This window comes from Populus trichocarpa, chromosome 9 (genome assembly GCF_000002775.5).
Source record: "Populus trichocarpa isolate Nisqually-1 chromosome 9, P.trichocarpa_v4.1, whole genome shotgun sequence".
In the NCBI taxonomy this organism is placed as follows: Eukaryota; Viridiplantae; Streptophyta; class Magnoliopsida; order Malpighiales; family Salicaceae; genus Populus; species Populus trichocarpa.
The window spans coordinates 3,352,029-3,369,576 of record NC_037293.2 but is presented as its reverse complement, the minus strand read 5'-3'; the positions used below and the strand labels follow the sequence as shown (position 1 = coordinate 3,369,576).

General features: G+C 31.2%; 2 protein-coding genes across 3 annotated transcripts; both read right to left on the bottom strand.

The window, feature by feature from the left end:
- Positions 1-3,350: 3,350 nt before the first annotated feature.
- On the bottom strand, positions 3,351-4,493 carry LOC7488175 (probable protein phosphatase 2C 55). Its single transcript, XM_024608760.2, has one exon. The coding sequence runs from the start codon at positions 4,491-4,493 to the stop codon at positions 3,351-3,353; it is 1,143 nt and encodes a 380-aa protein (XP_024464528.2).
- Positions 4,494-4,679: 186 nt separating this feature from the next.
- LOC7488176 (vacuolar protein sorting-associated protein 26A) lies at positions 4,680-12,088 on the bottom strand. Of its 2 annotated transcripts, none has more exons than XM_002314201.4 (12): positions 11,936-12,088; positions 11,696-11,752; positions 11,538-11,612; positions 10,539-10,613; positions 10,345-10,417; positions 9,470-9,514; positions 9,097-9,208; positions 8,155-8,221; positions 6,838-6,882; positions 6,304-6,359; positions 6,026-6,201; positions 4,680-5,351 (listed from the first exon to the last, which is right to left on the bottom strand). In XM_002314201.4, the coding sequence occupies exons 2-12, from the start codon at positions 11,696-11,698 to the stop codon at positions 5,173-5,175; spliced, it is 906 nt and encodes a 301-aa protein (XP_002314237.3). In that variant the 5' UTR covers positions 11,699-11,752; positions 11,936-12,088; the 3' UTR covers positions 4,680-5,172. The 2 variants fall into 2 exon arrangements, with proteins under 2 accessions (XP_002314237.3, XP_024463763.2); XM_024607995.2 differs by having other exon boundaries at positions 11,857-12,044.
- Between the last annotated feature and the right edge of the window lie 5,460 nt (positions 12,089-17,548).

Here is a 17,548-nt window from a genome sequence, read left to right as displayed (position 1 = left end):
TATCCCCCCCTCTCTCATAGCTAGTTTGTTAAATAGCTGACTTAATCCGCACAATGATGACAATAATATCATCATATTTATCACCAACTCTCTCAATTACAACTAACTCAACACCAAAAAAAAAATTAGAGATTTGTATGATCTGTTTCGTGAATTAGCCCTCATAACAATTTTAATAGTGATATCAATTTGTTAATGATGTTTATGAGGGTCTTTCATAAGAAATCTATTTTTCAACAATGTCCTCAATCTTATGAGAAAACATTATCAAACAACCTATCATTTCCAAACACCACAATAACATCAACCTTAACATCAAATTTACCTTCATCGGTTATGTTATCAAATTCTTTAATTATGCTAGCATTGTTATATAACTGATAAGGATGATAAGACATGATATTTTGGTCAAACAAATAACTTTATTGTAACAGACATAACTTTTAATTTGACTATTAAATCAAGCTAAGATTTTGCTAGGAGATTCTAAAAGCCCAACTTCTTTGTACCAATAGTGAAAGAGAAGCAACTTTCTTATGGTTGATGAGTAAGTGCTAGCTAGCAAACCCAATAACCAATTATGTAAATGTAGCAGCAACTTTTGATGATGGATGGGAAAATAAAAGAGCTAGGTTAGAGGCTTTATTTTTTAAAATATGATCAATTGTAGGCTTAATTTTTATTGAACATTTAAGTGATCGAGGTAAGAACAATTTGAACTGAAGGATAAGTATTTTTCACTATAAAAAGATTGATGTAAGATATTTTGGTCAAACATACAACTTATGATAACAGACATAACTTTCAATTTGATTATTTGATTACGCTAAAATTTTACTAGAAGATTCTAGAAGCTTTGTTTCCTATAGGGATAAATTATCATAGATATCTAAGTTCAATAAGGCCCACAAAATAAATCTAAAAGTTATTGTTTAATCATATTTTCCTAGTTAATTTATGATTTTTTTTCTATTTATTTTATAACTCTTATATTACTTTTACTATTATATTTAAAATATTGTTTTTGCATTATTTAAGAATCCTAAGAAAGCTATAATATTTAATTTTGATTATAGAGAATAAAATTCATAGTATTTTCCTCCTATTATTAAAATTGACTACAACTAGGGTTTCTGAAGTAGACTAGAGCGAATAATAAGGGATTTATTACAAGTTAAAACTCTCAAAAACAAAAAACATCATAAGTATGGGTAAACAATCAAAATATTTTTTTTTCATCTATGTCTCCACTTGTCAAAATGTTATTGCACCTCTTTATATAGAAAAAACTAAAAACCCTATACTACTGAATATGAAAAATAAATAGAAAAATATTCCTTTCAAACAAAAATGAAAAACTAGAAAAGCATCATAAGAAATAATATAAAAATATCTATTTTATTGAAAAAAACTCATACATCAATCTTCCTGGGGTGGAAGGAACTCATCCTCGAGTTTAGTTTTCAATTGAAAATTATCCTTCATCAAGAACATCCTTTTATGAGTGGGTTATTCTATCATGAGTTCTTAACATCTTTGTACGGGTCACCCCATCATGGATCCATAACACAATATTTTTATGTGGGTTATTCCATCATAGATCCCAAACACAACATCTGGGTTGCCTCATCATGGATCCCACCATGAGAATTTTGAATGACAACAACCACCGCAAAAAAAAATAACACATTAGTTCTTGTATGTCTTTTTCTCGATAGAAAACCTTTTTATCCCCTCTTACACAAGCACGTTTTGTTTTGCAACCTCTTCTAGCAATGATTATTCTATAATACATAACAAAATAAAATAAATATCAAGAATCATTGGACTCTAATATCAATTGACACAGACGAGAGTGACGGCTAAGGAGTTTGTTACAAGCCAAAACCTTTAAAAACCAAAAACACCATAAGTATAAAGAGACAATCAAAATATTTAATTCATATTCATCTATGTCTCTATTTACAAGAAGGCTATTATAATCTTTTATATAGAAAAAACTAGAAAATCCTAATAATACTAAATAAGAAAAAATAAACTAGGAAAAATATTCCCTTCAAATATATAAAAAAAAAACTAGAAAAATATTATAAAAAAGAATAGAAAGATACAAAAAATATTTATTTTTTCTAAAAAAAAGCTCAGTTTTTAAAACTCTTTTCGTATTATTAATCTTTCAACCTTAATTTATTATTGTTAATGTTGTAGTGTTTTAATGGTGAAATATTCTCGAAACAACTATTTGATGGTAGAACCATCAACAACAAGTAGGATGAAGCATGAAAAGAACAAAACTAACAATGAAGAAAGTAAATGGAATGTGTAAAATATTGTGGATTGCTGACTTTGGATATTTTTGCAGTATCTATATGATATTTAAATTTTTAATTTTAAAAGTTTCAAAGTCATTCTAGAAGTTTTTTTTTTTTACATCCAAATAATTCTTTTGTCATTCACAAAAGTTTCTAAATACTATTTTGAAAGGTACATTTTCAACTAAAATACATACATACATATATATATAGATATATATATACATATACATACATATATATATATATATATATATATATATATATATATATATATATAAACAAAACCTACATAATATAATATGTAATATATTTAAACTGTGTATAATTTCATTTTAAGAGTTTTTTACAAGTTTTCTTCTAACCACAAAAGGTTTTTTTTTTTTTAACTATTCTATAAAAAAAAAGAGAAAATAATAGTACCATATATGATGAGAGCAATCATTTCTTAAATGTATATTTATCCTCGAATTTATTCCGTCGGTAATGTCATCTATAAAACTTACACGTCATCGTATTATTTGATTTTTATATTTTTTTTATTATGATTCTCTTATTATGATTCTCTCAATATATACTGTGAGAATATTTTTATTGAGATTTATTGATAAATTTAATGATAGATAAATTCGGTTGGTAAATATCACTACAATATATTAATAAAAAAAATTTATTATTGTTTTCATTTGAATTTGTCAATTTTATGGTGGTAGCGGGTAAGAACACATTATGGGTTAATAATTTTCAGATAATTACTAACAACAATTTCTCAATATAAACATTGTAAGTAATCTCACTTAAGAATCTATATATAATTTCATGAATCCTAATTCACTATCAACTGGTTTTAAAAATAATTAATCTTCCACATGAAAAATGACCAAGCAAGAAATAAGAAAGATCACAAAACACATCAGCCAAAGAGCTGATCATTAATTTTTCAACAAATTAAAATTTAATCAATCTGCCAAAAACAAGTGATATTACGGGAACCTTACAAGAATCAAAGAAATAATTATATCTCTATTGGCTAGCTTGCTAATGAGATGATTCAATCCGTGCAACGATGACAGTAATATCATCATATTTACCACCAACACACTCAAATCCAGCCAATCCAGCAGCCATGGAAAATGGTGACTTGTATAAATCGTTGCGTGAATTAGCCTCGGCAGCAACTCCAATGGCGACAGCGATCTGTTGAGGATGCATATGGGGCGTTTCGCAAGAAATCTGTTTTTCAAGAATGTCTTCAATCTCATGAGCAAACAGATTATCAAGCAATCCATCAGTTCCAAGCACCACAACATCGCCAGCCTCAACCTCAAATTCACCCTCATCAGCTATGTCATCGAATTCTATAATTCTTCTACCACTGTTATTTAACTGATAAGGATGGTTAAAGCGACGTTGCTTTATTGTTGAGGTATACACACAGCGGTTAGACCTGAAAACAAGAAACCCGCTATCGCCAACGTTGGCATAGCACAAACGGGTTCCGTTGAGGGACACAACGCAGGCAGTGGAAGACCCTTTTGATACAGTCTTGTAATGAGCTGTTTTCAACACTCGTTTGGGATTAACAGCGGCGCCATTGGGTTTGCGACCCAGTTTGGCAACACAATTACTCATGAGTTCTCTTGCGTAAATCCCAGAATCAATTGCAACGCTCCTTTCTGACCTGCCAGTAACACCATCTGCCACGCCGATTGTCCGTTTCGTTTGAAAGTGGAAGTGAGCGTCTTGTCCGAGCGGCCTGCTCTCGCTCTTCTTTGGTAGATAGAAGCAACCAGACACCAGTTTTAGGTTGTCAAATTCAGAAGTTGCTTCTTCATTAACATCCCTTGCTGCTTCATATTTAACATCGATCATTCGATTTGCAGCACAACAGGGCATGAGTTTTATTGCGTAAATTCCAGAATCGATTGCACTGCTCTCTTCTGACTCGCCACTAACACCATCTGCCATCCCAATACAATAGGGCATGAGTTTTCTTGGGTAAATTCCAGGATAGACTGCAATGCTCTCTTCTGACTCGCCACTAACACCATCTGCCATCCCAATGGTCTGTTTGCTTTGATGGAAGCTCTTTTTAGGTATACAGAAATTTAGTTTGCCAAACACAGAAGCTACTCTTCTTTGCCCTTTGGTTTCGAGAGACAAATCTGAACAGAGAGTCATAGTTGCATTCTGATTGAGAAATTTTCTTAAATAAGAAATCGAGTTTCAGTGGATTGTAAGGATTAGATGGAAGTCCGTTGATTTTTAGGATTTCATGGGATACTAGGTCGGTGCCTAGTTACTCGTGCTGTTAGAATTCTGAGCTGAGATAAAATGGTGGCCCAAATATGCCCAAGACCAAGTGCATGAAAGAATTATTACAACTTTCCCATATAAAATGGTTTGAAGATCCCATATAAATATATAAAACCTGCAATATCCTAAGATAACTTCGATGTAAAGAAAAAACTATGCAAGTTACACCTAGAAAGAAGATTTTCGTAACACATTCTACGGGAGTTGAAAAAAAAAAACCTCAAATTTACAGAATAAAGTACAGGTTGCAATGCAACGAAAAGAACAGCCTTAAAATGCAACCACCAAATTAGAACAATGGAACCAGTTTAGTCCCAAGTATCCCAAACATGGAAAGGTTTCTGCCATCAGAAAGGTGTTTCACGGATTAAAATCAAGAAAGGCACCATCAACACGAAAAATAGCGAAATCTCTCTCCATGACAAATCCCAATCCTTGGTCCTTTAAAGAAGCAAACTACCCAATTGGTGTTACTAACATAATGCTCCTTTCTTCCTTTTTTGTCATGTTAAAATTACCGAGCTCCTCTGAGATGGACAATCAATCAAGGAGTTGGAAGAAGCCGATAAACTGTGATTTCTTGCTGCTTAAAATACCGTCTATCTTCTTCGTCAACAAGAACAAGATTCAAGTAGTACTTCACACTGAATTTGTTGTTGATGTTGCGATATGTGGGTGTTAACTCATACGGACTCAGGAACAATCTAATTGGAATCGATTCACCTGTTACGGGCATCAGTAATTGCATCAGCATGATAATCCTTTGAAATATGAATAGAGACCAGTATCCAGCACGCACACAAAGATGAATAAGTGCAGCAGATCATCAAGTTTTCGCATTTTCTCATCAATTACTGGCGAATACATCATCACGTGGATTTCACGCATACAGTTCTGAAAAATTATACATTGGTAACCATACTTTACAGTTTAGCTAAACTTCAAATTAAGAGGTGCAAATCCTCTAATTTTGCTTACCGTTAAACTATAATTTTCTCTGTCTAGTTCCTGCTTTTCAATATCTTACATTCTGACATCTTTATTTCCTGGTGTTTCTACACGTGTCCATGCTGACAGAAAGTTTGCGATGTGATAAAGGAGTCTATCACAGCCTTAAATAATCAAGCAAACCTCTAAGGTATCTACAATGGTCCTACTATACAGCCAGAACATTTTTAAAATCTTCCAACACCAGTGCCTTATCACAGATTAATAAATGCGAGGAAAAAGTTAACCATATCAAGATCAAGTTAAAATTCAAGTAGGACGGACATAAATTTAATGATCACTAAGAGAGTTGAAAAGTTGGATGCCACGCAGATTTTTTGAGTGATTTGTTAAGTGCAATCATGCATATTATTGGTGATAAAAGATAAAAATAACTTGAAATTATGTACCTCTGACAGGAGCACCATCCATCAACTCAAATTTTGATAGGGTCTCTGTCTCAACATATGTACTAGGCCCTGATCCCGTTGACTCGCGACGCCTGATCTCAAGCTCCATATTCTTAATCTTAATTCTCACCATAAGAAAATATATTTTGCCAATGATGACATCCTTCAGGTGGTACCTGATTCATTTGAACTCAATAAAAAAACATAAAGCTCCCTTCCCCTTCCAACTTATATCATCATGTGAAATTTTATTCAAAATAACCCTCATTTAGACTTACTTGCTTTTACTGTATTCAAATTCAATATGAAGACAGTCCTCAATTCCAACTTCCATCTACAAGCACCACAAAAACAGCACATGGCGAGCAGGATCAATTTTTTGAATGAATTTGAAAGCTAATTCATAGTCAACCACCAAGTTTTATAAGAATAGTTCATTTAAGTTTCATAAGAATAGTTCATCTATGTCATGACTCGCCTTCACAAACATCTCAACTCAATATGTCAAGCATCCAAGTAATTTTCTAGTCCAACATGTAATGAGACAAAGGCTATGATTCATGCTGCTTAAGGCCAATCAAGGTGGTGGATAGGATGTGCTGCAGAAGAAGAGATAAAGTTGTACTGACCAAATAAACATGTGAACAATTCAAAAAACTTAAATGTGAACAAATGTGCTTTCCCAGATTGAATTAGTAAAAGAAATCTGTACAAATAAAAAGCAATCAAACATTTGCAAAAGAGTAACTGCTTTGACATGTAGGTATCCACATAATAATAACACGCAGAAGAGGAATAATACTAATCCTGACCTTAATGCTGTTATTGATTGATGGAAGCGGAGTGTAGTTGTGAACCTGAACAAGAGTATTAAAGTTAACAAAAAAAAAAAAGATTTTATGTAACACTCTCAAGGATGTTATACTGACAAGATAATCCAAAAAAAAAAAAAAAAACATTAGAAGAAATCTATATGATGTTATCTGTTTGGAGGAGACTAATTCAGTCAACACTCATTTGGAGGTGAATGTCAAGTATAGGAAGGCTGAAGGGGACCTCCCCTCTGATCCGACTCTTTATTGGAAACTTGTTGGGAGTCTTATCTACTTGACCATTACTCGGTCCAACATATCGTGTGCAGTTCATACGGTCAGCCAGTTCATGAATTCTTCCCGGCATCATCTAGCTGTTGTACATCGCATTATCCACTACATGCGCAATTCTCATACCTATAAGCTATTCTTTCCGACCGGTTCTTCCCTTCAACTTACGGCTTATAGTGATGCAGATTGGGCAGGGTGTCCTGACACTTACCGGTCTACAGGAAGTTGATATATGTTCTTCGGTGATGCTTTGATTTCTTGGAAATATAAGAAACAAGATTATGTTTCTAAATCTTCCACCGAAGCTCCATATCATGCCATGTCTGTTGCTTGTTTTGGAATTGTTTGGTTGTGTGATCATTTTATAGAACTTGGTTTTCCTCATAACCATCCTACTCCTCTACATGCTGATAACACTAACACTACTCAAATTGCAACCAATCCGGTTTTCCATGAACTTTTTGAGCACATCAAGGTTGATTGTCACTCAATTCAAGAAGCTTTTGACCATTGGGTGATCTCCCTTTCATATACTTCTATTGATCTTCAGGTTGTTGATGTCTTTATCAAAGCTATGACTAGATAACTACATCAATGACTAGATAATGACATCAATTTCTTGTTGACATATTATCGTTGGTTGACTTACCAGCATCAATTTGAGGGGGATGTTAATAGCAGAAAGTTGGGGATGTTAATAGCAGAAAGTTAGGGATGTTAATTCCTAATAATGAGCTTTATAAATCAGTCTTGTAAATCAGCCTCCTAATTGATGTAAATCAGCCCTTATTTAGGTAAATTAATGCTCAATAAATCAGCCCACTAATTGCTGTAAATCAGCCTTGTTAAGTCCTATATAATGGGGAGGTCTCCAAAGACAAATAGCACACAGATTTCTTCCAAACTTTTGTGTCTTATTGACAAAACCAAGATATAGCACTAAAGGAAATAACCGGAAAAGAATGGTATGTTGTATCAGCACTCAATATGACAAGCATGACTACAATAGAGAAATTATTCATTTACCACAAAATCCTGGTACTCGACAATGTTGCTGACATAGTTCCGACTGATTGTCACTTTCAATATATACCTGTAAACAATGATAAAGCTTGAGTTTGCTGTCATGCTTTTAAGAGAAAAAAAAATTGAACTGATTTTAGTTTAAAATTTCAAAATCATACAACAAAAGTCATCATAATTTCTAATACTGTTTGCAGTCTAAACCAGGAGTACAGAAAATGAAATTATGAACATCACTTTGAACTCACAGGGAGCACAAACATCAAAATGGCCTTATGCCTCCCCTAAGCTCAAAATTTCTCCTAATATATTATAATTGGTTCCCAGCACCTCCACCCAGTCTCTTTAGTTTAACCAAAACCCTCCTTCAAAAATAAAATCTTGCTACAGAAACCTTTAGATAAATGCTCTAGCTCTAGTATTAAACGAAGTCATAACATGCTAAATTGTGCTTAACATGCAAGATTGATCTTGCTAAACAATGTTTTATGTGTATAACCAACCAGCCAAAATATGGTTTTCTAGTGTGTGTGTGTGTTAATGCCTAGAGAATCAGCAACTGTTCCCTTTTTTCAGAACTACCAAAAATCATTTAGTAGCAAATGCTAAACTATGAGAATTCTTACATTGAATATATAACAGGAAGAAAGAAAGGGAGAGAGAAAGAGATAACATTTTGCAAATATCAGAACTATGTACAGTTAAGGTGAAAAAACATGAAAGGAATAGGAAACAGATGAAGAAACAAGCGGTTTACATACCTAGCCTATCAAATTGGTATAACAGGCAAAAATATAGCAGGTGCAAATTCGAAAATTGGTCTTCTGATGAAAAATTAGGGCTGGATTGAAGTGTTGAGAAACCCCCCCCCCCCCCAACAACAAATGCTTACAAATTAATATCAGTTACATAATAAAACCTGTGCAATTTAAAAGGATACCCTACCTAAGCCTCACATTCACTCCATTATAGGACTCAAATGGCATTTCCACTGTAGAAAATTCAAAGGGATATGCCTTTCTTTCATATAACTCTCCAGGTACATCAAGTTCACGCACTGCACATGACAGGACAAGAGTTCATCATGATAATAAATAAATAAAAAAATTACCTTCACTGATTGATTAACAACGCCACCCACAAAACTTAAGTTATGATTAAAAAAAATGAAGTAATAGATTGCCATGTCTTCAAAAAATTATGAAACTATTATGCACATATAAACTAAAAAGACTTGATGTACTGAACATGTCATACCATATATGGCCCTTCTTTAAGTTACCAATTTTACAAGAAATAAATGTTTAGATGTGCTCACCGAGAGAACTAAAGTCATAAAAGTTGCCTCGTTCAAAATACAATTCTGCAAAGAGGGGAAGAAATATGTCATTCTCTGAAATGTGATTCTTTCATGAGATAAGCCAATGAAATGTAGTCCTAGAATTTCATGTAACTCGCATCAAAGAAAAATCCACCCAATAACTACTCCAAAGAGGAACAATCAATTACAAAGAAAACAAGCAAGGGAAAAAAAAATTCTACTACAACAACAATGTCATTTTTTAAACTGCTTTAGAGAGATTATAAGTGGATAATGGACGTCTTCTATTTATATATTTTTGTCTGCTATTTCTCTTTCCAAGTCTTTTCTTATATATCCATTTATATTCTTGTCCAAATCAAAATTCTTATCAGAACAAAAATTAATAGTCTTTCTTTAACATTACTACGTTGTAGTTGACAATAAGAGACAACCACCATTTTTCCCTTGAAGCTCCCACCCCTTGGTGAAGACAGCATCAACCTGAAAATTTCTAGTACAATGCCAAAAGACTCTGTTAACATAAATGGTGAGTATCAATGGCAAACTATAGAGATCTATTATAGGCTTGGACAACTTATGTGAGAAGAAGAAGCTCTCAGCACTACTTTCTTTTCACTTCTATTCTAACTATGAAGTGCATTGACAATGCCTTGAAATCCTAGATGAGAAACAAGCATCACAACTCCCAAATAATTCAGCAATGAGAATTCCAGCATTGCCTGCTTCTAGAGCTTATTCTTCACTTATCTCATTTATATTAATTTTCCACTTAATTTAAAAATGATAAGATAACCATAACAACATGAACATGATCTTCCAGATATAAAATACAAGATCTAAATATAAGACTGGAAGCAAATTCAACACACCTATTTGACCAAGCAGCTCAATTTTAACACCATTGTGTTCGACCTTCTTCCCTTGAACTGGTTCTATGACAACCTGAATGTGAATACAGAAATAATAAGATTCAATTTCAGTCTTGATGGCAACATTACCAAAAGAACATCTCTATGTAACTTTTAAGATTAAGAAAACAACCAAAAAAAATATCAGTGATTACCTCCCCAACAATGTTTTCTTGACTTTGAAAGAGAGGAACCATGACTGTTTGGCCATTTTCCTTCTTTAAAGGAACCTATAGAAACACATAGAAGCGGTAGTTATATGCTTGAATAAAATGATTTTTAAAAGGTCTCTCAATAAGATTTAATCTATCACTTCAGTACAAACATATCTAGGAAAAACTCATTAGTTCATTGGACCAAACTCCGTGTTTTTATTCCATCTAACAGACCTGATAACATAGTGGTACTATTCAAGTGGATTGCATCCCAATGCTAATACAGGCAGGATGAGATGCGAGAGAGAAAGATGGAGCAGCTTAGATGAGGTCAAAATGTAGGAACAAAACCTTTTTCTTAAGCAATCAACTCAATAAATTGAAAACAGGAACACAACGAAGCAGAGAACTCTTGGTAACAGCAAAAAGAAAAAGAAAACGTGCATAATAGAAAGATAAAGATAGTGAGTACAAAGACAAATATTTTATAGGTCTCTTTGTAAGTTGATACGGCACAAAAGAAAGTACTGCATGGGCAATTTTCAACTTTCAACACATTGGAATTCAGCTTAAGGGCATTTAATTTCAATTGAAAGAACAGCGGGTACTGCATGGGCAATTTTCAACTTTCAACACATTGGAATTCAGCTTAAGGGCATTTAATTTCAATTGAAAGAACAGCGGGTGAGGATGAATCTAGGAGTTCAGCTGGTAGGCTGGAGAAAAGAATGCAAATACATTGAATAAAAAAGAATATACAAAGATCAAAGGCCCACTGGTGTTATCCAATTGCTTAACTGAAATCTGACCATAAATGAGGCTTAGAATATCAACCCAGAAATTAACCCAATTAGTGAAGTCGATGTGTTATAAAAACCATTGAAGTAAAAGATTTGCATACAAAGTTCCTTCGATTTTGTGAACAACAAAATATTTGACAAAAATAATAATACAGCAAAAGCAGAACTCTTGAGCAATGTTAACAAATTAACAAGGTACCTGCTTGCGTGTTCTTCCATCAGCAAGATTGATAGAAACATTGCATGGTGGTTTAAAAGCTCCAACTAAGAAATTCTGAAGAACCAAAAATACATGGTAATCACTTTTTCAAAAAACAATGGAACTCATACAAAGTACTAAAACCAAGAATACTTTACCATGATCTTTTAGTCAAACTTAGTACTGTATTGGTACTTTGTCAAAGCATGAAAGCCCTTAAAACGAAAGAGAAGATAGATTAATTCCATGAATGAATCACATCTATATATATATCTCTACCGAACCAGAAGAGAAAGAACATTGAAAAAAAAAAACCCACCTTTGAAACTCCTTAAAAACTGCAGTGATCAGTTAAAGTTGAAAGCTTTAAGAGAATTGAAATCGAACCAAAATATCACCTGGACGATATTGAAATGGGTTGATGTTCAAATCTTAAATTGGTAAATAAAGACAGCAGGATCAGCTCCGCTCAGTTCAGCTGCCTTTCTCCTATCTCTTCTCTCTTGTAGTTTTTTTGTTTCTAATGTCAAACTGATGTTTTTTTTTTTCAATCTTAGCGTTGATCCAATCAAAATATTACACGTCAGTAACGAAAGGGCGTTATTAAAAAAAGTTTGGACTAACTGTACCGCTTGGAAGTGGAGTGGAGCTAAAAACAATATTAAAAAAGTTATTTCATCTAGTTTTAAATATAAAATATTTTAAAAAAATAAACTACATTTTAATGCTAAACAAGCATAGATTCATTCTTTTGATTTGTTTTGGGTATTTTTACTTATTAGTATGTTTTTAAAAAATAATAAATAATATAATTTAAGCTTTTTATTGTAAAATAATATAGTTTGTACATATCACGATTCGGATTAGAAAACGTGATATTCAGACTTGTCATTATTCAGAAACATGTAATTTTTAAATAAATTATGAAATGAGTTGCACAAATTACAACGAGGAAAAAGGAGAGAGAAAAAAAATATTAGAGGCACACCAAAGCTCCGATTATAACAATATTAGTATTATCAAAAAGATCTCCACAATACGAATATCATGACACCAAGAAAGGTCACCAACAAAAACCTGAGTTTGTAATGCTTGTCGTCCAAAGATAGCAAGTGGCTAACTTGCCTATAGGGGCAAGTGTGGCTCTCTCCATTCGTCGTTGGTGACCTTTCTTGGTGTATTGCATTTGTCTCGTTAAGATCTTTTTTATTATACTAGTGATATCATATTCTAAGTTTTGATATGCCTCCAGGCTTCTTTTTTTTTTCTCTCTCTCTTCACTCTTTTCACAAATTACAATGAGAAAAAAGGAAAGAGAAAAAAAGAATAATTATGTCAAACCTCCTTTAGCTTAATCATTTTTTAGCTTTGCCTTCATGTTATGAGAAACTACACTTTACTTCCTTCATTTGAATAATTTTATAACACTTTACATCCTCCAGCTTTGGTGTAAAAAAATATTCAATGAAAAATATCATAATATCTATAGGTTTGCCATTATTCTCAATTTAATGACTAAAAAGCCTATGTTGTTTAAAAATAACAAAATCACCATTGCATAACCGTTGTCAATTTTTTTTTTTAAAAAAACAAATAGTTGTTAGACATGGCTTTATATTTAAAAAAATGTCATTAACTCCATGTTTATATCAAATTCAATCCCTCTTGTCTCATCATTTCCAATGAACACAACCATTCACAAATAATATTCATCATTCTTTAAACTTTCTAGTAAACACAAACATCGAATTAAAGAACACTAATACAAATTTTCTCAACAAATCTTCACTATTTCAAGCAAGTCATCCTACATTATTATTGCACAAAACTCACCATTGTATCAGTCCAATCTAACACATAAAATCCATTACACACACTACAAACACAAAATTCATATCACGTACAAATATCCTAAAATTTACAGCACACAAAGTTGAATACATTTATTTATATTCATCAAATGCTAAAATTAGCCTATGAACTTGTAATAGCTTGGATGGACTAAAGTTCAAAAATAGAAAGTGTACAAAATATAGAAAAAGGGGCAGTTGTCAGGATATCAGAGTTAGATGCAAGTAAAAACAAGTTACTTTACATATGTGATGACAAGTCATGTGACAATACATTTATTGATTGATGCAAATCTATTAAAAATATTGAATTAGCTACAAAGGTGAGAGAAGGTGCTAGTGATATAGATCAAATACTAGATGAAGTGAAAAAACTAAAGATGAATTATGTAAAGTTTGGATCATGAATCATAATGTTGAGATTAGCTATGCAAGTGTAAAGTTGTTATTGGTAACTAATTTAGTGTGTAATGTTAATATTTCTATCTACAATATTATTCATCATGATTAAATGAAATGAATAAAATTAACAAATCATATTTGAGTTGTATTAAACATAAAATAAAATCCAGTGTTTAGACCTACCATGACATCAATAAAAGATCCATAAATATTGTTCATGGTATCTAATAGAACCCAAAACAAAATTCATCATTGCCATACATTGTTCTTATACATGCTTCATTCAATGCAACTAGTGTGGGATCAATCTTTATTGACATTCCTAAAGATCTGATATTCCTCGAACTTTATTGATCCATCAACTCGCAATTTAAATATCTTGCATTAAAAATCAAATATGGGATTAACCTTCTGATTTTCTTATTTTTCTTCCCGACCCTTCCACTTTTATCTTCAGCTTTCTCACAACTACTATCTGATTTCGCACTACCTTCAATATCAAAATCATCCTTATCAGAACTTATCTTCCACTTATTCTTTGATTCTAAACTATCCAAAAAAATTTCAAAACATAAATCACCTTTTAAGCTATCAATCTATTCATCTTCTGATTTGTTAACAAATTCAAATCATTCCTCATTATAAGGAATATAATCATCATCATCTTCTTCATATTCTACATATTCATCACCAATCTCATCAACCCTTAACACTTCTTTTAGTACCTAAATTGTTGACATCAACTCTTTCACTCCTTTTATTGCCTAAATTGCTAAAATTTACAATCCTACCAACATTATCAACATCTACATTGTTGCCAATAGCAACATCATCACCATCAAAATTTAAATCATCTATATCAAATTCAAGTATAACTTTATTATTGACATTAACATCCTTGAAGTATTTTATTCTAGTTTGCATATTGTTATTAAACTTGCATATAAAACACCCTGGCATTCTCATTGTTAGAGGAGCAATAGGATGATCAACAACAACATATATAAATCTTTTTTTCGCCTTCGCGCAAATTCAACATTTTTAACGTAAATGTATCGTCAAATATTTGATTCCCTTTGTCATCCTTTATTCTACTTCAAAGACTTGCTTCTGTATGAATAAGTCATGTAGTCATAAAAGTAACCCTTTCCAATATATGACTTTTCATCATAGTGAGCAACAATAAATGACATTTTGTATCCAAAAATGATAAACAATGCAAAATTACAAAATCAAGTTAAAAATAGTGAAATAAATGTTATCTACTTGTTAGATATCAATTAATCATGTTTTAAGTCAACATTTCAAAATTAGAGTTTTATTAATAATGATGAACAGTGACTCATGAACCTAAAATTTAAGAGGTTTTTTTATGATTACTAACAACACATGATAAATTATGTAAAACAATGACTAAAACGTGTTTGGTTTAATCAATATTGTCATTACCCAAGAAACAAATTGAATTAAATAAAAAAAAAGACCTCGAAGACATACTGAAACTCCGATTACAACCACTAGCATTATTGAAAAGATACTCAATGGTAAATGGAGTATGCCACACTTGCTGCTTAAGACAAGTGAGTCACGCTATCTTTGGGTGAAAAGCATGACACACTTAGATCATCGTTGGTGACCTTTCTTAGTGTTATGAGAGTTATCTCATTAAGATTTGTATGATGATATTAATGGTATCGTAACTAGAGCTTTGATGTGACTCTAGATCTTTTTCTTTATTTTTTCTCTCTCTTTTTTCTCTCTTCAATGTAATTTATACAACTCATTCCAAAAAAAAAAATTAATGTCATATTTTTTAATAACGACAAGTCAACAAGTTTGAATGTCGCGTTTCTTAATCACAACATGTACAAACTATGTTATTTCATCAATTTTTTAAAAACTGTGTTATTTTGCCAATTGATTTAAAAAACAACCATGTTAATTTTAAAAAAATCATTTGTTTTTCGGTTACTTTTTCCTTTTGTTAAACTCGTATAAAGTGTAACTTTTGAAGTTCAACATTAGTAACACTTGCGTAAGAGCATAATTGTTAGATTAAAAATAAATTAATATTTAATGTACAACCACGTTACAAAATAGTTATACTATATAATTTACTCATGTCTTGTTGCGAGTGAGACCAAAAGTCTTTTTAAATGTAAAAAGGAAATGTGTAGACATTGCTAATGTGTTCTATAGTAGTAAGGAATTTTTTAATTATAAATTTAAAATCTGATGCATAAGTTTAATAGAATAGACTAAGGGTTATATACGCAAATAAATATTAAAAAGATATCTTTATGTTGATTAAAGACTAAGTTGTGGAGTTGAGAAATAGATATAGAATAAAATATCCAACATTGTGATATGGGGAGCCATTTAATATTTTTTATTTAATTATATATAATTAAATAAAGAAATATTCAAAAAGCAACTCATGTCACGAGATCAAAAATTTTCATGTACATCTATTTTCCAGCTTCTTGCTTTAGTCTTTAGACCTCGTTTGTTTACTGAAAAGTAGTTTCCTTTTGAAAAGTGATTTTCATGAAAAATAGATTCCTAGAAAGTGAATTATTTTTTTTATATTTGAAAGTGTTATGAAAAATAATTTCCAAGAAAATGGATTACTTTCCAATGTTTAATGAAAAATTAGACGGAAACTATTTGTTTGGTCTTTGGACATATCAAATAAAATAAGTTGGAAAATAATATATTTTGAGTTATTAACTTTTTTTAAATAGCAAAATATTTATTTTTATCAAACATTTTTTGGTATTTAGAGAATATTGAAAATAAATTTCCTTTCTATAGTATCCTAATTTTACAACACAATTTATATGATATAACATGTTTTGTATTTGAATATATTTTCTAACAATTAACAAAAAAACTAAAGGATGAGGAGTTTTTAATATACCCTTTCTTACAAAGCATTATTCATTGGAATAATCCTTTGTTTTTCTTTTCTTTTCTTTTATTTTTTATTTCAATCAATGTTGTTTTTAAAAAAACAATCATCATTTAATATTAAATTTGTTTTTTTATTGGGTTATCTCACTCTCATGACATAGAGTGAGTTTGACAAATTAACCTGGGTGACTCAGGTTTTTCTTTTCTTTTTCTTAATTAATTTTTTTTCCAATTTTATCATTTAATATTGAGTTGATTCAGAATTAGACTTCATAATCTGTTTTGTTTGCTTTTTATTAGGTTATTAATACCCAGGAATAGTGTTTAACAGATTAACCAGAGTTGACTTGAGTTATTTTTTGCATTCTTTTTTTAATTGATTTTTTTTATTTCATCATTTAACTTTGAGTCGGTTGAGAATTGAATTTCATAATCTTGTTTGATTTTTTTTTATAAGGGGATATCCTGGTCTCATAATTAGGGTTGCGAGTTTTGACATTTTAACCGCTGTTAAATCAGGTTATTTTTTCTTTCTAAAATGTTATCTTAGTCTCATGATTCGGTTCATGGGTTCTTCAACATTGAATTTTTTTTTATTAGGTTGTCTTCGTCTCATAACTTGGATCAAGAGTTTGACAGGTTAACCCAATTAACTTAGATTTTTTTTTCTTTTTTTCAATTGATTTTTTTTAATTTTATCATTTAATATTGTGTTTGATTGAGAATTGAGCTTCATGATTTATTTTGGTTTGTTTTTTATTATGTTATTTCGGCATCATGACTAAAAAATAATGCTTAATAAGTTAATCCAGGTTGATTTAGTTCATTTTTTGTGTCATTTTTTAA

Bases quoted from the DNA above. Each gene is read 5' to 3' on its own strand.
- LOC7488175 (XM_024608760.2), bottom strand. From the start codon at position 4,493: ATGACTCTCTGTTCAGATTTGTCTCTCGAAACCAAAGGGCAAAGAAGA.
- LOC7488176 (XM_002314201.4), bottom strand. The intron at 10,418-10,538 runs GTAATCACTGAT...ATTCACATTCAG, and splicing joins AAGAAAACATTGTTGGGGAG to GTTGTCATAGAACCAGTTCA. The intron at 6,883-8,154 runs GTAAATGAATAA...ACTCTTGTTCAG, and splicing joins TCGAGTACCAGGATTTTGTG to GTTCACAACTACACTCCGCT.